At 43.6% G+C, this 21,968-nt stretch overlaps 1 protein-coding gene across 19 annotated transcripts in view; it reads right to left on the bottom strand.

Moving 5' to 3' along the window:
- Positions 1 to 1,847: 1,847 nt before the first annotated feature.
- KDM6A (lysine demethylase 6A) overlaps positions 1,848 to 21,968 on the bottom strand; it is a 175,760-nt gene continuing 155,639 nt past the window's right edge. For 9 of the 19 annotated variants that reach the window (XM_080374259.1, XM_080374270.1, XM_080374271.1 and 6 more), the window contains 2 exons: positions 19,987 to 20,113; positions 1,848 to 19,060 (listed from right to left, as the gene is read on the bottom strand). In XM_080374259.1, the coding sequence (XP_080230385.1) occupies positions 18,764 to 19,060; positions 19,987 to 20,113 (424 nt within the window). In that variant the 3' untranslated portion in view covers positions 1,848 to 18,763. The remainder of the gene's footprint in view (positions 19,061 to 19,986; positions 20,114 to 21,968) is intronic. The other 10 variants (XM_080374263.1, XM_080374269.1, XM_080374264.1 and 7 more) reach the window with 5 other exon arrangements.

Genomic DNA, 21,968 nt, shown 5'->3' on the forward strand with positions numbered 1-21,968 from the left:
AACCTTCTAGTGGGGGGGGGGGGGGGGACTTTTATTATCACTGGTCCTGGGGGTTGGAGGTGCAGGTTTCCCACTCTATAGCTTTTGCGGGTCATAATTTCTTGCCCCACTTTACACCACTCACACTACCAGCTTCCCACAAGGGGCTATCCAGAAATTATTGTGGCATTTTGGAGAACTTGGATCAACAACTCTGTCCACAGGAGCAGCCAGACAAGCACATTTCATACAAGTGTCTTTCCATCAAGCCAAGCCAACAACAGTTGTTTGCAGGTGCTTTTTATTTGTCTTCTGGTTTTCTGAGGCTTTGAGATGCACTTGAGTCCCATTTGCCAATTACTTTCTACAGCCAGGTGCTCTAGATACTTTATTACTAATTCTTCCTAAGTGAAACCTCAGCTTCTCCCATTATCACATGAATCTGAAAAGCAGAGCTTTAACAAAAATATTGAATGTCATGAGATGTTATGAAATCACAAGAGCCAGCAGCATAGCATTCTGAATTGGTTCACTAAGACACATTAATTCGATTAATAGGTGAGTCTAGCTGCCCCTGTATCCTTTGTTTCCCTAATTCAGTGCTGAATGGAGCTTGGTAGCCATCCTGAAATCAAAAACAAACAAACATGAATTTCAGGGAAAGAAAACCTAAATGAAAACAGGTATTCATGGCAAGGCCCTTGGGGGGTTGGGGGAGGAATGCACAGTTTCTTCCTTATGGATTAGAAAAAGTGGCCACTCACCTGCTCTCTTCTGCATGGGGATGGTCTCGGCTGGAGGATGTTGGTGGGTTTTTAGCACTGCTCCTCAAGGAAGACTTGAGCAACTGACAAGAGACCTGCAAGGAAGGGTGAGGATGACCCAGAGTAGGTCCAGAAAAAGTGAAGAGAGAAGAACAGACAGATGGGAAGCTACAGAGGGACACCTGATGAAGAGGTTCAAACAATTTGGGGAAAAAAACCAAAAGGCAATTAAAGGGTGGGGCTAAACTGTTCTGCAGGTGAGCTTATGTGGTAGTAGGCTAGATGGGCTGCAGTGGGAATAGCATGGGAATGGACAGAGGAGCTGCGGGGTCTCCACCATTGGGACCCTTGAAGCAAGAGCAACATGGCTGCACATGGCACTGTACTGGGCAGGAGGCAGACCCCAAGACTGCTGGAGACCCTTCCCCGTGCAAGGAGTAGACACTGAGGTAACCAGAGCCCTTTGCCTAAGTTATCTCTACCATGTGTGATAAGCTGTCAGCCCTTAAATCTGTGGTCCGCTCCTCTTGCATGGAGGCAAAATCTCCTAAAGAGGAGAAGTTAGAGGTGTTTGGTGGCTAAATCCAGAGGATGGTGTGGTTACCCATCTGTGTGTAGACCACGAGGGGAGGGGGCAGCAGCAATAAGCTTATTTTCTCATTGAAAAAAGAAATCCTGTGTTTCTGACATAGTTTTACTTGCAGCATTTTAAATTTTTGCTCTTCTGGAGCAGTGAAAGGAAGTGTCCCTTTTTCCACAGGTCTCCAGATGGAGCTGAAGGATGCTGCCTGCACTATAAAGTAGCCCTCGCTGCTGCAGGCACCCCTCGCTCTTGTCCTAAGGGCCATCAAAATCCCACCACTGAGTTTCTCACCTCTCTCTATCAGCAGGCTGGGATGGGGCTGGCTACACAACCTAACCTTCAAAGGGAAGTAGTAGGCAAATGCTTCCTCAATAGGAGAAGGATGTTGAGCTCTGGTGAGAGCCAGAGCTCTGCTTCCTTCACCTCTACCAGCTGCCCCTGTAGCACTTCTCCAAGCCTGAGTCCCTCACTTCTCTAGAGATCAATGCCTTGGATTAACATCTTTTTTTTAAAAAAAAAAAAAACCAATCTCTATTCCTTGCAACATAGAGCATAAACGGCAATGGTTAGTCTAAAGCAAACTTTTCAGGGGTTTGAAGAACAGGAATACACCAGCCTCTTTTCTGGGGACGTGGAGATTTAAGAAAACAAGTTTGTCAGGTTTTACAATCCTATAGTACTACTCAGCAAGGATGCATATAGCTACAACCCTTGCCTTACACAGTTCATTTGATATATTGCATGTAAAGATAGCTTTTTAGACTAACACCCACGGAAGTGTCATGTAAGGTTCAGTGTATTATGTGTTTTAAAAGGACCTTGTCAGTCATACTGGATTTTTTTTTTCCTTCCTTTCAAAATTTAAACATTCATTTGGATAAAGGCTGTCAAATTCATTCCTCTAGTGTGCCTTAAAATAGTGGGTTTTTTCTTGCTCTGAAAAAATAATCAAGACACTAGGAATAATCTGAGACTTTTCAGAGGGATGAGAACCTCCCTCTGCTCGCATTCTTGGTACAGAAACGGCAAGAGAGAAGATCACCTTTGGCTTTTCATTCCACTCTGGCTGGAGCAGCTGCCAACATTCACTCTTTCCCCACCACCTCAAGCTGGAGATGGAGAAAAGAAAGTGCCCTTATACGTTTGCACTATATCTACTAGCAAAACAAAGCAGGGATTTGTGTACAATTCAGGTACCGCTGAAGGACAAGAGGAGAAAGGTGTTGGAAGAATGATGCTGCTGGAGGAGGGAGTGCTGGGATTAAACATCTCTTTTCCCAGTAAGGGCACTTGTCATCATTTCAGACGTCCTTGAAGGGAGTCGCTGTCACCGCTGGTGTTTCAAAATGGAAATCCCTTCAGCAGGTGGGCAAAGGGTGGGAACAGTTGTCCAGGTTTCAGGAAATAAATTATTTATGCCTTCCCATTTCCACTCATGGCACTGTTTGCTCTGCCTGTCCCTTTCCACTGGAGAGGGGGACCCCATGGGGCACCTTTGCCTCATGAAGGCTGCACGGGATTAAGCCTCCCAGGTGCCAAAGGACCGAAGCAGCTGCCTGATGAGCAAGGCCAGGGGTGATGCCCAGTGCTCAGGGGCTTTCTGTGTAATGGCTGTATTGCCTGGGGACGAACATGGACAAAGGGTTCCCCTTTCTGTCTAGAAGGGTGGAAAAGAAAAAATCCATGTAGGAAGTACTTTCATTGAATTCTGTGAGCAAAATGACCAGAAAAATCTAACAGCTATTGACTTGCTTTGTCAATGTGCTTTGAGAAAGGGTCTCCAAAGTTCAGCTCTTTGACTTCTTTTTTCCAGCAGTAGTGTTGGGGTTACCAGCTAACGAGTATTTATCGCTTAACAAGAGAGGGCGTCCGGCTGCAGGGAGAGCAGGGAAGGGCTGGCCAGGCAGTGATGAACTTTATGGTTGCACGTCCCTAGGTAGGAGCCAAGCAGAGCTTTCTAAAAATACAGCTTTTGCATGACTGAAGGATTATATATACAGCAATATAAAGTTGCCAGTGAAGGAAGGCAGAAAAGAGTAGCTTCTGAATGGAGGATATGAGTATGAATATGACCTTGAGGTTCTACTGAATAATAAATATATTTACCTAAAAAAAAGTCTAATCCCTCAGCGCTGGCAAATCAAGGAGGACGTATGAAATGCCAAAAGCTGTGGAAACAACCAGGACTTTTCTAACTGGACCAGAGTCTTCAAAAGACTGTCATCCCTGGGATATCTGTGTTCATGGGATTTTATGAGAAGGGTTGTTCATAAATCTGACAGAAACACAAGACTGAACTAAAGGTCAGAGGACTCAGTACTACAGAGGTAAAAAAAAAGAATTACTGGAAAATCTGTGACTATGAAGTCCCTCTTCTCCCCACTGCAGACTCAGATCTGTGAGCACACCCATTCGTACTCTGAGACACTGGCCAGCTTATTCTGGAGTAGCTGGGGGCAAAGGCCCTAGATGCAGCCCCCTAAAGTCACCTCCTGCTGCTGGACGAGGATGGAGGGATGCTGCATGGCAGACAAGTGAAGTTACCCACAGGGAGGCTTGTGGAGGCCAGGTTTGCAAGTTGCAAGGCCAGCTGTGAGCTGCTTCATGACTTAACTTTTTAAGCTATATATGGAGCCCCACAGGAAGGCATGACCTGCTGTGATGTCTGCCCAAGTGTTTCCTGAAGAGCCTCGCAATCTGTTTAAAGACACTACATTAGAAGTTCAGAGTAAATGTGTACCAACAATAAATAAAAAAATATATACACACATACCCCAGGTGGCTAAACAACAGCACAACGGAGGGATTCAAAGCAAACAGACACCCTTCAAAAAGTAGTAATCAAATGCAGAAATCAGGCAAATTGGATGCAAGACTACAATAAGGCAGCCCCCAAAGAGAAATCCAAGAAGCTACTTGCTAGCGGTGTGGAGGCTGACAATAAACCCTTTCCAGAACACATCAGAAGCAGAAAGCCTGCCAGAAGAAGTGCTGTGGCCAGCACGCAGTCTCAGCACAAGGAGGTCCAAGAAATTAAGAAATCAGTATTTTGCCACGATACCCACAGGCAGCGTCTCAAAGAAGAAACAGGAATAATAGTTTAAGTAAATCTGTTAAGAACAAAATCAGGTAAAACCCACCCTACTCTCCTCGTTTGTCAGGGTAAGTGGCCTGTACATGAGGGAGAGTGGGGGGTTGTGCGCTTCACCTCAGCTAAAACTTTGATGCTGTTATGTAGGAAAGTTGGCAGATAATGTGTGCGGTGGAAATACTACCCAGTGGGAGAGAGTGAGGAACCCTGCTTAGGGTGTGCATGACTTTGTTAAAGGCAGATGCTCATCCAGCGACTCCGTGGAGCTTAGCCTGTGAAAGGAGCCTGTGAAAAGTTGGGTTTTCAGTGCAGGACAGAGGAAAATGGGACAACCAGACGGGCATAGGCATGGGAGGATATTCCCAGGGGGGGTCAGCCTTGCAAGATGCCATAAGCCTTGAGGGGAGGCAACTGCAGAGGAAATCTCCACCTCAGGGATTGTAGAGTAGTGGGAGGACACAGGGGCGGAGAAGAATCCCTCTTCATCTTGTTTCTTACTTCCTCCCCAAACACAGCACCAGAGATTTTGGCCAGATGTGTCAGCCCACATTTCAAATATCACAGGAACACCCAGGAATGAAGACTGGGGCTCCTGGGGCAATATCTCAGCTCGTGGCTTGGTGCCCACTTCCAATGACCAAGGAAACATCTTCCTCAGTGGAAAAGGAGTCTTAGCTTTGCAATGTCCATAAAATTAAAGATGTGAATAAATTAACAATATTTATTAATGAAGTTATTGTGACATAGCTACTAATGACTCACTGTCTTCTCAAGGAAACACCCTAATCTTCCACTGATACCTCTTTTTGGAGGAAAAAAAAAACACTCAAACTTGAAGGAAATAAGCTTATTCCAATCCAGAGAAACCATCTTAACATCAGCGTTGTGAGTGGGAGGGAGAGAGCAGTGCGTAATGGCATATGGGAGCTTTTGAGATCCCACATCTATTAAAGCATTAGTTTGCCAGCCTAGCCACTCTTCACGCCTGGATATGTTCATTCAGAACAAACCTTTGTCATAACCAAAAGCAAGTCATCAGGCAAAAATGAACCTGATTTAATTTTAGAGGGCAGGTACCCTCAAGAGACCTTTTATTTCAACATCTGAAACAGCTTTCAGTGGCTGTACATAGATTAATACAAGTTTCTCTCCTCTCATAGAATAAAATGGTCCAAGAGAGTAGATCTGACCTTTGCTTGCTTTTTAGGATTTGGAAACCTCAGGTTCAGGCAATTTGCTTTCCTCCTAGGTAAGCTCATGAGCCTGTCCCTCCTCCTGTCTCTTCATGTCCTTCTTGCATTTTTTTGAGAGATTAACTACCATGATCATGCTTTCTTGACGTCTTACCCAAAACAGCTTCATCTGTGGCTGTAAAGCTAGTTTTTTTATTAACCATCCTGACTCCCTTACGTTTACTGAGCTTGAGTCGTTCCTCCAGGAGGACTGCAGAGACCCCAGCCTCCTTGCTAAGGGGCCATTACTCATTCCAGAAATGGAGACCTTTGTGTTTTCTGAACTGAAATGAAAGAGGACTTCGGTGAGCACCACGTGGTGCTTTTGAGATCCCACATCTATTAAAGCATTAGTTTGCCAGCCTAGCCACTCTGGTGAGCACCCCAGCTCTGGCCGGGGGCAAGCAGCCCAGGAGGAGGACACCTTTCCTCACCTTGAGATGAAATGAAGTGTCGTTGTCACCCTGTTTGCTCCCAGGGGAGGTCCCCGCTGCCTTGGCTCTAGCTGCCAGGTCGCTGCTCTCCTGCAGGGGCCCGGCTGCAGAGGAACTCTGTGCAGGCATTGCCCAGACCTGGGCTGCTTTGGCATCTTGGAAAAGGGAAGGGAAACTATTTCCTAGAGGTCACCACAGCTGGAAAGGCACCAGGGGAAAAACTTCCTCTGGCTGCATGCCAGAGGAGACAAAAGCAGATTGTGAACAGAAATAATTAGGTCATTATCACTGAAACCACTGGGTCCTCCAATTCCAACCTAATTAAGGGAGCATGGCAGGGCAGAGAACATCATGGTGTGAGGTGCTGTGCTTCTGCTGGTGCTGCCCCACATCAGATGAGATAAACTCTGCTCAGGGGAACATGTCATCCAAATAGACACAACAAATACATTACAGAATGCAGAAACTGTGAAGGAGGTTTCATGGCAAAAAACGCAGATGCAACTCTTTGTAGTACGTCTCCTATTAATTGGATCACAATTTCCCGATAATCAGTGCAGACCTCAGGGGAAAAGGCCATAACAAAATAACATCCCCTCCAGCGTAGCTCCTGTCCCGCGGCCCTTTCCCAAGTTCCCTAGAAGCAGGAGATGCCCCTGCCTGCTGATCTCAGAGTCCATCACCACACAACAACTGCACATCATTAAATTGAAATGTTTGCCACGTGAAGTCACCTAAACCCAAGCTGAGATACAGGGGGGCACGTCAAGAGCACCCAGAGATGATCAGCAAGAGGAGCAAGATGCTCTCTGACACGGGGCAGATGTCCCAGTCAGGGGAGTGTGGTGCAAGAGGGCATGAAACCCAGCCTGGCGTGGGTGAGCAGCCTCTGTGGGGGGAGATGTGCAGGCTGTAGCAGAGAGGGGGAAATGTGGCTGTGCACATGTGTGCGGAAAGAGCACACCACTCCAGCTGAAGAAGTGAGGATGAAACACAGATTTTCAGATCAGTAACTTGAGGGGCAAAGGATTGAGGCAGGAGAGGGAAGGACGTGACCTGTGCGGCAGGGAAGCGATGACTCTAGGCAGAGCATTTTAGCATGGCAAGAGGCAAATGTGAGAGAACCAAATAAAGAATCAGAGTAATTCAAGTTAAACCAACACTTAGAAGAGCATTTCAGTAATGGGGACTAAGTGGAGGAGTGTTGGACGGACATTAAACCTTCACAGTTTTTAAAACTTTAAGACACTTAATGCTTTCTCAAGACAGCCCAAGCAAATGAGTCACTTTGCAACAAGACAAACAAATGCCTGTTTTAAAAAGAGCTATTTTTCTTGCATCCTGGTGGATTTGCCATCATCAGTGACAGCCACAGATCTATGTACAGTATTGAGCTGATTACTTCATCATACCTGTGGTCTGGAAGTTTCTGCTAATGCCAACCTGCTCCTCAAACCCAAATTCTCACTCCCCTTTGAGCATTAAATACACTGAGAGAAGGTGGTGAGCATGGCTGAGACACAAGGAGTGTGTCAACGCAAAGAAAGGCTATGCTAAGGATGCTTGGCAGTGACAGCATGGAGATAAATGCTAAGAGCAGGTGACATATATTTTGAGAAAGAGATGAGCACAACCACTAAAAAGCACCAAAATGAACACATTAAAGCATACAAGACATTCAAGAAGCTAAGAGATTTGCCAGAATGCAGAGAAAGATGGTTTCTTCTATGGCAGATCGAGAGCTTGCCAAAGTAACTGGAGGAGGAAGGAGGTGCAAAAAAAGACAGGGAGCAGTGAGCAGCTCTCCCTTTCTATGTAAGATTTTTTTCCCCCTGTGTTTTCAAGTTTTTGAAAGCAGGCACACCACTCAGCTTCTGGAAAATGAGAAGAAATGAACATCCTTTCTCCCCAGCCACAGAAAAACCCACTTTCTTAACTTAGATGTCCACCGCTGCCCTGTATTCCCTGCCCCCACAGTGCATGATCTGCCTGGGGCTTTGCTCTGAAGGCAGAAATGCTAAATGTGGGTAATGGCTGGCAGGGAAGAAAGGGAATGGTGAAGCAAGATATGCTCCATGCCTCTATCCTCCCTCCAGGTGCCGCAATCTGCCAGCACGAACCTCCTTATCCCTTCCCAAGACCCTTTCTCAGTAGAACTTGGAGTTTTCCATCACAGGTCTCCATGTTTCCCATTTGCCTGCCAGCACCCATCAACCCAGCTGCTGGTGAGCAGCGAGGGGAGAAGGTGCTGAGCCACCCCAGCACCGTCCTTCAGCAGCCAGCATGTCCACTGCGGCTGTCCCTGCTACCGCCAGCACCCTCCGGGTGAGCTGCTGAGCCAGAGGAGATGGGTGGTGGGGAGGGGACTGGCCTTTGGTCGAGCTCCAGGGTGTGAACATTTCCATGCTGAACGCCAAATTGATTTTTCTAGCACAGTGTCCACATTAATGCACAGCTTTGTATTGTCCAGCATCACACCCAAAACAACCTGTGGTTACAGCCTGGAGGGAAGGAAGCCATGGGCTGTGCTGGCAGACTCTCGGGCTCTTACCCAGCAGGGCCAGTGGGACCGGCAGGCTGGAGAAACACCAGGCGGCACGGGAACAGCCAGCTCCTGGTGTGTGCAGGGCAATCAAATACCTATTTAAGTGCAGCAGCGCTTCATTCATACAATGTCATATGTTCTCCCATCTTGTAGTCGTGCAAATAAGCCACAGACAGCATTATCCACGGTATTCTTCATCACACAGCAATAATTGCTAAAGGCTCCATCAAGGTCTGTAAACAGCATTTTGCACTGATTTTGAAAATCAGAAACTGAAGTTGCACTTATGATAATTGCCAGCTGGTTTTGTTCAGTGCTGGAAAACTCATCCCACCTTTGGTTTTTATTGTGTAGCTGCTGACGAAGTGGCTTTTCAAAGGTATCATCAACTACCGACACACATATTGTTTCTCTGTTAACCAGAACTGAGGGCAGATCTCTGAGCACTTGTTCAAATAACGTTTTGCTTGCCCAGACTTTTTCCCTGCTAGACTTTGCTCCTTTTCTTCTTGGTTTCCTACCGTTAAAAAATTGTATACTTTCACCACTAAGACACTTCTCATAAAACCAGTGATTTTTCCCCCCCTGCTTTTTCATTTTTCTTTTTCAGGAGAAATATTTTCTTCTGTATCTATCTCAGAGACAACCCTGTAGAATTTCTGACTGGGGCACACAGGTAAAAGCTGAAAGATGCTGAAGTAGAATTTAAACGTCAGGCTGGAACTTACAACCACACGGTTACAAACATGATTCAGTGCACACAGACACAGCAATTTCCCTCATCCGTGTCTAAGAATACCAAAATCTTTTGTTGCATTTGAATGCCGTGATGGATAATGATGAAGGAAACTTAATCCATTTGGAACCAAAATGTCCAGCAGCCCATGATCTGTTGTAGGCTGGTTCTTGGCCAAAGTGCAGCGTTTTGCTACAAAACATGTAAGCACCACGCCAGGTGAGTGCTTGGGGGGCAGCCCCATGGGGCACCGCTGGGCTGAGCCCACACCCCCATTTCTCAGCAATGTTATACTCCGTCAACCTGTCACTGAAACCAGTTTGTTATTTTAAAATTTGCCAGGTATCAGGTATCGGCACCCTTATCTGATGACCGCATATCAGTATCCCCAAGCAGCCCAGGCACTTCTGCCTCTAGCGCACCCATGATCACTTCGCCACCTAAAAGCTTACCTTCCCGCGTGGTCTCACCATGCTTTCAGGGTTGCATCAGCCTGGCAAGCATAAGCAGGCAAAAGGTTGGGCTGAGCATTAAGAACCAACAGCCCTACCCGCCCTGACATACCGTGCAGCTCCTGCTGAGCGGCCTCCCCAGGCTGACCCAGCCCCCGGGGATGGGGGTGAGCGCCCAGTCCTGCCCTGCTCCAGGCCCTCCTCAAGCAGGACTCTGGGAAAACTGCTGCTGCGCTGCTAAAAGGCTCTCACGCTGTGGGGGACCCCAGCAGCCACCGTGCTGTAGCAGGGCGGGTGGCAGGGCTGGCCTCATTTGCCCTCCACCACGCAGCAGAGCCAGCTCCACCTTGATCCTCCTTCCTCCTGATGCCCAGCACAGGAGCTAGCAGAGCTGCCCTCTTTGCAATTAATACATCCCCAAGTCATTAGCATTTAATCCAGGACAGCAAAGGTAACACCGGCGTTTTGTGAGCAGGACAAGGTCCTGCACATAAATACAGAGCTGTACGTCTGCCCCACATGTGCCAGCAGCTCCCGAGCCCCTGGAATACACCTCCAGACCTTCAGCTATGGGGACATTTGCCCTTTGTGGTGGCCTTGGACTACTGGAACCAAAGGGCAGCAGACGCTCCTCTTACATTGTGCTGGACACCCTACCCAGTGCCACTACCCTCAACCCCCCTTTCTCCCCTGGAAACGCCCCTCCCCTCCCCCAAACCCTGTGGCAACTGTGACTGGCTGCTGATTATTTTCCTTGGCTTTTCCCACAGCCCAAGCGAGGCCGTTCCTGGTGGCCCATTTATCCTTCGCTAGCCAAAATTCACTCCTATCAGAGGCCCATTTTGCTTCTTAAATAGGTGACTTTTGCACCCACCTGAAACTTGCCAGGAGGTGACCAAGCCCCCTGTGCACCCACTGCCCACCCCTCAGCCTTCTCCAGGCACTGGAACAGTCCTTTAAGTTGCTGCGAAGGTCAGCCAGCCATCGGGACAGCCCACTGGCAGTGATGTAATGGAGAAAAAACCCTCAACCGCTTAAATTTCCATATCTTAAGAGCTGAACAAATTAAAACTCTAGCAGCAGTCAGGACATGAACTGCACGTTTCACTTTGCATATGGCATTGAAAGCTAAAGATGCCTGACCACCGCCACAAGAAAAGTCCAGTTTCCTCAAAGGACTACTCACTTTCCCACTGGTTTGGTGCTGAAAAGTACAGAGCAGGGAAGAGGTGAAAGTATTCTTTTTATTCCTGATCATCTTTCTCTGTGCCTGGAAGGCTAATATAAATGTTCAATTAATATAAATGTCACTGGACACATCTTACGCTATTTTTTCTCTCAGTCTTCTCTTGTGGTGTCCTTTCTGCCCCTTTAAATGATTTGAAGTTTTCACACGTACTTTACAGCCAGCTCTTTCATACCACATTTCAATGTTCCCGTGGACTCTGGCAATGGCTGGGTTATACCCCTTGGCTTCAGGTGGGATTCTTTCAAGTATCTCCTGGCTCTATGAAGTAAAGGAGTTAGTGCTTTAGCCCGTTCGTTGCACCATTAGTCCATCAATTAACCATTGCCTGGGCTTTGCTCCTTTTGAATTGCTCTCTCCTATGCCCGTTCTGCCTTGGTCTTGGTTTTCACCAGCTTCAGTCCCAAACCACGTGTCCCTCCCTACATCCTGGGCAACAGCGCAGTTAAGCCAGGCCTGAAAATACCTATCAGAAAAAAAATAATTGTGGGATGTGTCCGAGAGTGGTGTACCATCCTGCTAGAAACTGGAGCATGCTGCCTTCTGCCGAAGAGGAACCAGCGCCCTGCAGGAGCTCAGGGCAGGGCAGGAGGGAGGCAGCGGGCTCTAATGATAGATCCATTCCCATCCCACCTCCACGCGTGTCCCCCAGCTGCCGTGTACACCCAATGCTGTGCCGTTCCCCAGCAGGGGCAGCAGCAATTTTATTTTAATGCTTTTACAAGGCCCATGGGAACGGGGGGCTGGCAGGGACCTGCCAACACCAGTGCCCAAGCGGAGGCTGGAAGCTGAGCCACCTCGCTGCCGTCACTGCGAGGGGACTTTTCCCTTCTTCCGCCCCTGCGGTATGCTTTTATGGTACCTAATCTTTTAATGGGTGCTCACCTCTTCACAATCCCTCCCTCCCACCTTATCACCCATGTGGTGCTGCAAGTGGTGGGACAGCCCAGCCTGCTGGGACCGGGCCAAGGACCACCGCTCTGGAGCCAGGCAGCTGACTCACTGACGTTACTCTGGCCAGTGGCGACAGGGTGACAGCTCCTGTGGGGCTCAGGGGTTGTCCCCACGTTCCTACCCTAGACACGCAGCCCTGCTGCACCCCACCCCAGCCCACGTAACCCTCCTGCGGTGTGGGCCCTGCCCCAGGTGCACGTGTAGCCTACTCTCCCTCTCCACCTGGTATTTTCTTCAACTTCGCACATACCTCCTGGCCCTGACAGGAAACCTGACATGTTCCCTGCTCCCTCCCCTGTTACCAAGTGTGTCCTGCTCTCCCTCCTTTTTGGAGGAATGCCATTATTTTTCTGGAATGAAGCTGCCCTGGGACCTGGTGGGCCTCCATGGCTGCCTTGCTAGCAGCCTGCTCCCTGGCATCTTGTGCCTTCCTCCACAGGGTCTGGCAGGTAGCAGCCCTGCAATGAGCTTGCTTGACCTTGAGCTTCAGCATGGTCTTCAGCTTGAACTTGTCTGAGCATCACCTGCATCCCTCCTTCCTCTGCTGTAAGCATCAACACAACGGAAGCAGCCAAGATGGGTTGTTGCAGAGGTAGATCATTACCCTCGGCCACCTTTCCTGCCTTGCTGCATCACTCGCTGACCTCCCAACCAGACTGTTTTCTCCGTCTGGTCCCCACACTGGCTAAAACAGCCATGGAAGATGAAGCTTCCCTACCACCCGTATCTGTTGGCCCTACCTCAGCCATTTAATTCGTTGGGCCATGACTCTGCTATGGATCCACACAAGATGGCTCTGACCTTGGGGAGCTCAGGTTTAAGAGCCCTCTTCCTAGCCCTCTGCCAAGTAACATTTCTACTGCAGCCCCTCCCCAGGATCAGGCCAGCAACCAAGGATGAGCACCCCCTTCCCATCATCTCAGTTGAATGCCTGCATCTTCCAGCCCCTAACCAATCAACGTGTTTGTGGCCAGGATCATCACCAACCGGGGAGTCCCCAAGCCCTGCCCACCTTTGTTGCAGGAATCTGCTGTACTGTGCTGCACTTGACTTTTCCAAGCTGTACTCATTTAAGCAAAGCAGCAGCATTTATTACTACTTGGGAAATCCTTCCAACTAGCCAGGCACAGCTTCAGTATACTTTGTCTTCAGGATCACTAAGTTATCTGCCATATAAATTCAGGAATTTTGGGGAATTTTCTGTCACTAGGTACTTCACCCTTTCTAGTGATCTTTCTCTAATTTACGTATATCGCTATCAATATCACTACTTTAAAATATAATCAGTGGTAGGACTTCACTTCTCCATAAAAGCAAAGAGATACTGCTCCCAAGTTATGTACCTGAAGGAAAGCTTAAAAAAATCAAATGCTCGGTTGAATATATTCACAGAATTTAAACGAGGCTCAGAAATACAGGACTATTTCTTTATGGGATTCCTTCATCATCAAGCTCCTCCAGGACAGTTCTCAATCCACAGTTCAGCAGCATATGTTGCTATTTATTTCTAATTCCCTTTTATCTTTAATTGAACTTTTTTACTATTTTATTTTTTAAACAGCCATTTGTATCTCTGGTTTTATCCAACCCCTAATAATACCTTTTCTTCTATTACTCTGTACCTTCCAAAAATCCTTGCAATAAATGCCATGTCTTTGGCCATTTTCATCCTCTTACACTTTGATTTTTAATCCGCCTGCTACTGTGATTTGTAGCCACAAACAAATCAGAACCACTTGCAGTAGGCTCAGCTGTGGAGCTCAAGGGCCCCAAGACTGAAGTTCCTTGGAAAGTGAGTTAGTCCCCTCCATTTCGTTTAGGACTCCTGCCTCCCCCCGCCCTGCCCACTCACTACACTTGGAATTATCCAGAGATTATAAATGTTTCACCTTGTACCATACGCTTCATAATTTAAGAAGCAGAACTGCTTCGTAATAACTACAATTGATAAAATATTAACTTGTGCTTTTTTTAATAAAATGAAACAAAAGCATTCTAAATCATAGCAGCTTATAGATCAAAACTGTCCATTGGTTAGGAGCATAGTGTAATTAAGAAGTATGAAACTGCAAAATACTAAAGCCCTGCAGCAATTCAAATTCACGACAAAACCTTCATGCACAATGAGCAATACTGCCTGATGCTCTACTGATTTGGTCTACTTGTTCACTGGTGAGACACGCATTTTCTTCCTTGGTGATGGCACATCCTCTTTTCCAAAGGGGAGGAAAGGTACAAAGCCCTTTTAATTAGCGCAGAGTAGCTCTTTCCCTAGTTAGCAATATTTTTTTACAGCACTGAGAAACGAGGACTTTTTGTTTACCATTAGTTGAGGTAAGTTATCTTGCTTTTATTTGGGTTTAAGACTACTGTAAAGGAGTAGCTTTTCAGTTGCAGCATGGTTTGTCAAGATTACAATATTTACGACTGCATAAAATACATAAGTAAAAAATTATGATTTGTAGAGTTCGTTATCAAGAACTGAGACTTACATCTTTACAGAACTGCAAATACTGGCTTCCTAACTGCTAGTTGATAATTTTGCTGGCAAGAGCATTTGTTATGCTTTTCTTTAATCTCTATACCCTTTTGTTCGACTGTTGTAAGAACTAGCAAGAAAGTCGCTTATACCTATGGTTAAACTGTTGTAACAGCATTAGACAAGCTGTACTGATTCTTCATTAAAACACCCTTCGTTTGAAGCTACAATGTAAGAGGCGATTCTTTTTGTTCAAAAGAAACTATCAGCATGCTCTGTGCCTTTAACACTTCACATTGATTACAAAAAATTTAACAATGCAATCACTAACATACCCCACTAATGAGAAATTATGAGAAATTGTTTGATGCAGAACCTTCTGCATCAGTCAACTCTGATCGATAAGAAAGCTATCAATTTTGAAATTTAGATTTAATGCATTTTCAAGAAGCTAATGAGAAAGAGCAACTTAAAATAAATACCATCATTAAAACTGCAAACTGTTACAATGATATATTATAAACTTGTCCTAAATAAACCTAGTGCTTCAAAAATTTACCAGTGAATTCGTATTACAAAATATGTGAAAATACAATAGAATACCACAAAACAACGTCCTTTTTTGGGGTCAACAATGACACCAAGATGATTCAGTCTCAACTTTTAAAATTGTTAATAGAACATATTGTAATATATAAGTTGCAATTTGGTTGAATTCTAGAGAACATCCCCATCCAAACTCAAATTTACTTTTTTCATTCCTCCTCTAAAACTAGTGCCAAACCTCCTGTCAAAGCCGGTATTTTCTCGAAGAGCTTTAAAGTTTAGCCGTTACTTATTTTCTATTACTACATTTTGGCAGCAACTATTTATTGGTCTGTTATTGCAAAAAGTGCAATTTAACAATAAACCAGTCTGAAGGTCATTCTATGTCTTGAGGATACATACCATATATTTCTTTAAAAATAATCATACTTTTGTAAGCAATACTTTACAGTAGACACCTCAAATCTACCATAGATGTAAAACTTAAAACGAGAAAAATTTAGTCTCTAAATCTTTATACACATATGTATATTCGAGTTTCTATATATATTATATATATACACAAGCACAAGAGTATATATAAAATATATATAATCAGATTCAAAAAAGAACAAAAACTGGGCACTGTACATAAAATCTTTTTAAAACTCAAACAATAGAAAAACTTTAAACATTAAACAATTTTAATAAAAGTTTCTGTACAATGCTAAGCAGTTTTATTTACATATAGAAAATGTAATAGGAGTAGTGTTTGAAATTACAGAACTCCTTAAAATTTCAATGGCAGGTAATCTGGAAAAAATAACAGCATTCCATTCACAAATATTTTCAAGCAATAAATATGTATTTATAAATAGTGTAAATTTACATCAAGATTAGAAACAAAAATCACAAATCTGAAGTTTATTCCTTAGTCTATGTGCAACCCATTTATCTTTGTGACTTGGCTGTTAATTGTTTTAAATTTTATTTAGGAACCAAAAGTGTAACCGTCATGGTTTCAAAACAAGACAGAAAAACATAAAAGCAGTAAAAAATTTATATCACCTAACTCTTCACATTAAAAAAAAAAAAAAATTGCCCAAAGAAAGACTTAAAATTTCTAACTACCTTACAAAGAAATGACCAGCTAAGCTAGTACTTTTTCCAAGGGGAATTCTGAAGGGGAAAAATGGATGAAACCAACTCATCAGCCCAGAAACAGAGAAATACAAAAGAGGTGGTCTTCAAGTCAGTAGTCTGTATAATGTTGCCAGTTTTGTCAGATATATACAAAACATGGAATTATTTTTTTGAAGTACAGCTGGATGAGCTTTATTTGTTTTGAGTTCTGGAGTAGGAGGCAGTGCTCTCTCCTGTCCAGTTGGTTGACACTCCGCACTTGGAAGGTTGCATAGACACAGCTTTCAGCCAGCAGCCTTACGGGATAGCTACAAAAATCAGTGGTGCAGAACTGGGTCACTTCCTGAATATCAGAAAAGTTTTCATTTAATGTCCATGAAAAAATGTCAAGATGAGGAGGATGGCAATGGAGGAGCCTGAAAAAGAAAACATTAAATTACCTTTTCTACAAGGGTGTAAAACTCAGTTGTTTAACCAAGACCTGCACAAGCTGCAACTATGAGAGTTTGAAGTCACACGCACTTCTGTTTCTACACTTCAGAACTCTTGCAAGTGGACACCGGCACTTTTTTCCAGCTTACTCAAATACAACGTGTATTTTATGACTACTCTGCATTAGGATTTTGCCTGTACTGCAGACTGGAGCACACTGTGGGGATGTCTATGTTAATATGGTGTGAGCTGACAAAACAAGTCCCATTGTGGCAGGAAAGAGCTCCATGTGGGCTCAGCATAGATATATCTTTATATAAACTAAAACAGGGATTCTCAACCTGTTCACCGGGGGGGGGGGGGAGGGGCATTGTCCATTTGTGCCTCTTCAAATGCCTTGCAGGCTTCTTTTTTTTTTCTTCCCTCTACCTAAACAATAACATACAACCCTGAAGACAGGATATCTGTGGAAAGGGTCTTAGATTCTCTGATATGAGGACAAAATTGGTTTGTTGGCTTTTTCAAGTCCTGGAAACACCAGCACAATGCCTCAAGGGTGAAGTAAGCTAGGTGCCTTGCTCCTGCCTGCTTGCAGGAAACAAGGTCTAGGAGATCCCTAACTATTTCCCAGTATTGCACTTTGTGGCATTACCATCAAAATACTGAATCTTTGATGACATTTGCTTCTCTTTTCCTGCTGATCAGTCCTGCCATCATGTGGAACCCCTTCAAGTAGCTGCTCACAATCTTTAAAGACACTTTTAAGTCATACTGTGGTACCCACCTATGAAACACTAACACTAACCGATGCCCATGTTTGCTCCCGAACACAGAGCCTCTGTCAGGCCTCTATTACACCTCTGCCACCTGAGATTACCTTCATCCTGTGACTCGAAACAAACCTTAACTCTTCTCCCAGATCTGAGAGATGTCACTTTTAGGGTGTGACTCTTCTCAATCGAGACCATATCCCCTTTAAAAGAAATGGATGTGTACACCAATTTCACAAGAGAACAATTAATAATGCCCTTTAGAGCTGCAGGTATAGGCTTTGGTGGGATCTACTCACAGGTTGAGAACCCTTGTTCTAGGGACAATATCAACACTGTTACCTATATAATGTTATAAACACAGACAACAAAATACCCCTCCCTCCCCCCTCTTTTCCATACAGAAACGCTCTTGCCCCTTTCCACTCAACTGGATGACATATCTGAGAACGAGTTTACTTATATGCTTTTCTGTAACAGATCACCACTTCAAAATTGCAGTATTTCACAAATTATGACAATGGGCTCCTAGAAGTATGAAGTTCAACCACCTCAGGCTCTGTAGGACCAATGAAGATGATTAAATTCAGAGGACATGGTCCTGCACTCTTGCCAGCCTCTACAGCTGAACCTTGAGGCCGCAGCTCAAAAGGCCACAACTTATGCTAGCATTACATGAAATAACTGTCTAAACATACATTTTCCACAGCGCCTGGAAATGAATCAAAAGGCACAGCCGTTTCTGGGCTGCTGTATTTAATTCAACATGAAATTCTCATAACACTTCGTCCAATGTTTGTCTCCTTTAACAGAAAGGCAAGGCTTAAAAATAAATCCAGCATCACTTTAATTGTGATTACAAACAAGCCGTCTTTGCCTGAAACAATGAAACCTGGGTGAAATGTTAGGACAGTTGTGCTGACACAGTTCAAAGCAGGAGGCTGCCATATATAGCACAAAGCTATAATGGCAAAGAGGCTTTTCGCTTTAAATTGAAATGCAAAGGAGGCCCCAAGCCAAAAGACAGAACTGTTTGAGAGCATCCGCTTGCTAAGCAGAAGGACAGTGCTGATTCAGGAGGGGATGGGTGGGGAAGGGGAAGGGAAGGGGTCTGAGTGCATAGGATGCTCTGCTGCTATACTGACTTCATACCACAACCAATGTATTAGAGATGCTCTTGAACCTGGTGCTAGTTTCTCCAAGCTTCACTGTCCTGATTCTTCCCATCTCCATCTGATCCAGTTATGGTCTTCAGGTGATCTCTATTGGATTTTTAAAGCCACAACTTTATGAATTGTAACATCATACTTTTCCTGAAAACTCAGCGGTTATGTTCTGCAGTAAGTTACTGTACTATTTCACATAATTCTGACTCTTCAGCATTTTGTTCTGTAAATTTCACACATGACCCATACCTCCATTTGAATCAGAAAGTCCACAGTACTCATGCAATGGAGTACCAAGACAGTCTACAACTGCTTTACAAATAATGTACTTATGCACCCACTTATTAATTTGACTTACTAATGTAAATTGATCATAGACTTGCATCAAGTCCTCCATTTTGTACTGTTCTAGCACCACAAAATTTTCCAGGTTCGTGCTTATCTTTCGTGCACAGTCTTGGCAATGTACAACATAGGTCTTTCGAGAATTGCTCTCACTAGTGACAAAAAGCAGATCAAAGACTTCCACCTATTAGATAGGAAACAGAAAGTGAACTGTTACAATTTCATTTTTTAGAAGTTAAACCATGAAAAATGCATCTTCTTTAAGATTTAAAACCTTACCCTGTGCATGCAAAGAGAAAAATTAGATTTGTTCAGGGAAAAACTATCCTTCTAAGGCTCAAGCAGAGAAGCAAAATATTGTAAAACCACCAATATTACACGTAGGTGCCTGCATGAACAGTGCTGTGGGAAAGCTTTTGGTCAATGTTGACAAAGCAGGATCCACACTCTGAATAGGCATTCCTCAGTAAGGTGGCGATTTGTAACTATTATACCTAATTTTCCTTTTTAAAATTTGTCTGCAAATGAAGTTCTTGATTTATTTCCTCACTACTGAGTTACATGCTCATCCTGCCCAAGAGGGTCAGTCAGAAGATAACTCGAAACTGATTTTCAAGGGGTAGGATAATTTTTATTTTCCTTTAAGCTTCATGAAAACTATTATCCAGTACTTTAAAGGAACTGTTATCAGAAAGTAGAATCAAAGATTTCAGAAAAAAGGTATGTCCTGTGAAGAAAATGTACTTAAATTCTCTCTCTTTTGGGGCTGTTGTTTACTTCTAAAATGACAACAGACACACCTTTAAAATGACGCTCAGCCGATCAAATTATATGCAGGAAAGGATAACAACTTTTTATAATAACTGAGAATTGAAAATCGACCTAGTGAATAACAATGTTGTGGTAGAGACTGAAGAAAAATACAGCCTGTGTCTAGAAAAACAGCTTGCTAAGCTCTTTGAAGACAGTACTGCATCACATATATGTGCTTATAGCATACAGTAGATGCTGCAACTTAAAAGCAAAATTAAAATAGCAACAAAAAAAGATAGGACAAAATTTAAATAAATATTATAGTAGTATGCGAGCCCAACACATATTTTTACTGACCTCACAAATGCTACAGTAATGAGCTGGCTCGTCCTTTGCTCGCCCGTGCCAGACAATCTCTTTTCCTGCAGCAATTAGAGCTTCCCTCAGTGTCTGACACTGTTTGAGAGTTCTTAACAGGCAGTACCTGCAAACAAAAAACATTTGTCTATCAGGTCAATATTCAACTTTACAGCAAGATTCAAGTAGGCCTCATTTTCTTCCAAGACCCTGTACCCGGAGTTTCCTCTTCCTCCAGGGGTTCAGGAAGAGCTGGCTAATAACAATCACTGGACTCATGACTTAGGTAGGACCACATGCTTGTGGAACTCTGTGTAGATCTGCTCCATTTCAGTACTGCCCCTTGCCCTGCAAATGGGCTGTACCTTTCATTTTTGACTGGAATGCACGAATGCTTTTTTAAACGAAACAAACCAATGTGTTTTCAAAAACAATTCATGTATTTTATTTTGAACCATGAACGTATCAGCAAAAAGTCAGTCTGAACTGCCAAGTTCAAAGTAACCGTTTACACTTACATTTTGTGTCACTGACTATAACCTATTCCAAAGAACTGTTTTAACTAACCCTGTTACTTCCTCAGCACTACTAAATTTTCAGTTATCCAAAATCTGAAAACTCAAGTTCTGACAGGAATCACTCTACAGACAGTGGGAATAAAACCTATTAACAAGTTATCTTCTGTGTAAAAGGAAAAAGAACAGACAGGTTGCTATCAGAAAAGGAAGTACCTTCATAGGAAAAAAAATTAACATTGGAAAACAACATTTTTTTAACACATTTTCTGAATGAAGAGAAGAACTGGTCAAATGTGAAATGGAATTTAACAATTCCCTGCCATACTTCTGTGAAGGATTAAAAAATATATATTGATTTTCATAATTTTATTCAGTTCTCTTCTGCAGTAGAAAATCTAACTTGTTTTCTAGCATTGTATAAACTACATACTCTAAAAAAAAAAAAGCTGGCAAAATAGGTCACCAGATTTCTAAATTACAATGTTATTTACAATAATTTTTAGCTCTCAGCTATCCTATTTATTTGAGCTGCAGCCTTTGCAGCCTTTAATTTTCTCCTCCACAGGGTGGTTATGTTACATGCTCACTAGATGCATAAGGAAGATTGAAAAAATGGAAGTGGAAGAATAAACATTGGACAGAAAACAAAGTGCTCAAGAGTTCTATCAAAATATTTTCATCTTGATTCTTCTCCCATTTTAAAGCCTTAAACTTGTAATATATATGGTCTGTATTAAAAAAAACCCACATGTTTCTTTCATGTGTTTCCAAGTAGTTAATAGAATCTTAGGCTTGAGATACTCTCCTCTTGATGTTTTTACACTCAGCCTGTTCATCTTCACTGAAAACAAGCCTATGACTTCATTAATGCATTAATACCCTCACCATAAGGATAATGCAAACCTGAAAGTGTGTTTCTATGTTAAACATTAGGTTTTCATATACTGGATTTCCCAAAAATTACAACAGCTCATTTAGTTGTAACTCCTTCAACACTCTTGAAGTTTGATGTTCCTATATGATAGGTATATATATGCATATATATATATATATACACACACACACAAAAATATATATGATAAGTCCTATATGATGATAAGGCCAAGCACACGTGGTAGATCATGTTAATGTGCTTCTGACAAGTGCAGTAACTTTGGTATAGCATTCTTTTATGCAATACTGCCCAATTTCAAAGAATCTTAAAAGCTACCATTCTTTTCTGCTGCTGTCTGGAAAAGTCTTTGGGTATACCAAAGAGTGACCGGAAGCACATCTGCACACTTGCTACCATTGTTCTCCACTCTTGACTTCCAAAGAATTTTCAGTGTTATTTTCAAAGAGTTTTCTAGTGTCACAGTTGTGAAAAAAGAATTTCCCAAATGTAACCCACATATAACACCACTGCAATGTTTTCCAAATCCGTAACCAATGCCAAAAACAATAGCTAGAAGGTGAATTCCACCT

This window comes from Falco punctatus (assembly GCF_963210335.1).
Source record: "Falco punctatus genome assembly, chromosome: 2".
NCBI lineage: Eukaryota > Metazoa > Chordata > Aves > Falconiformes > Falconidae > Falco > Falco punctatus.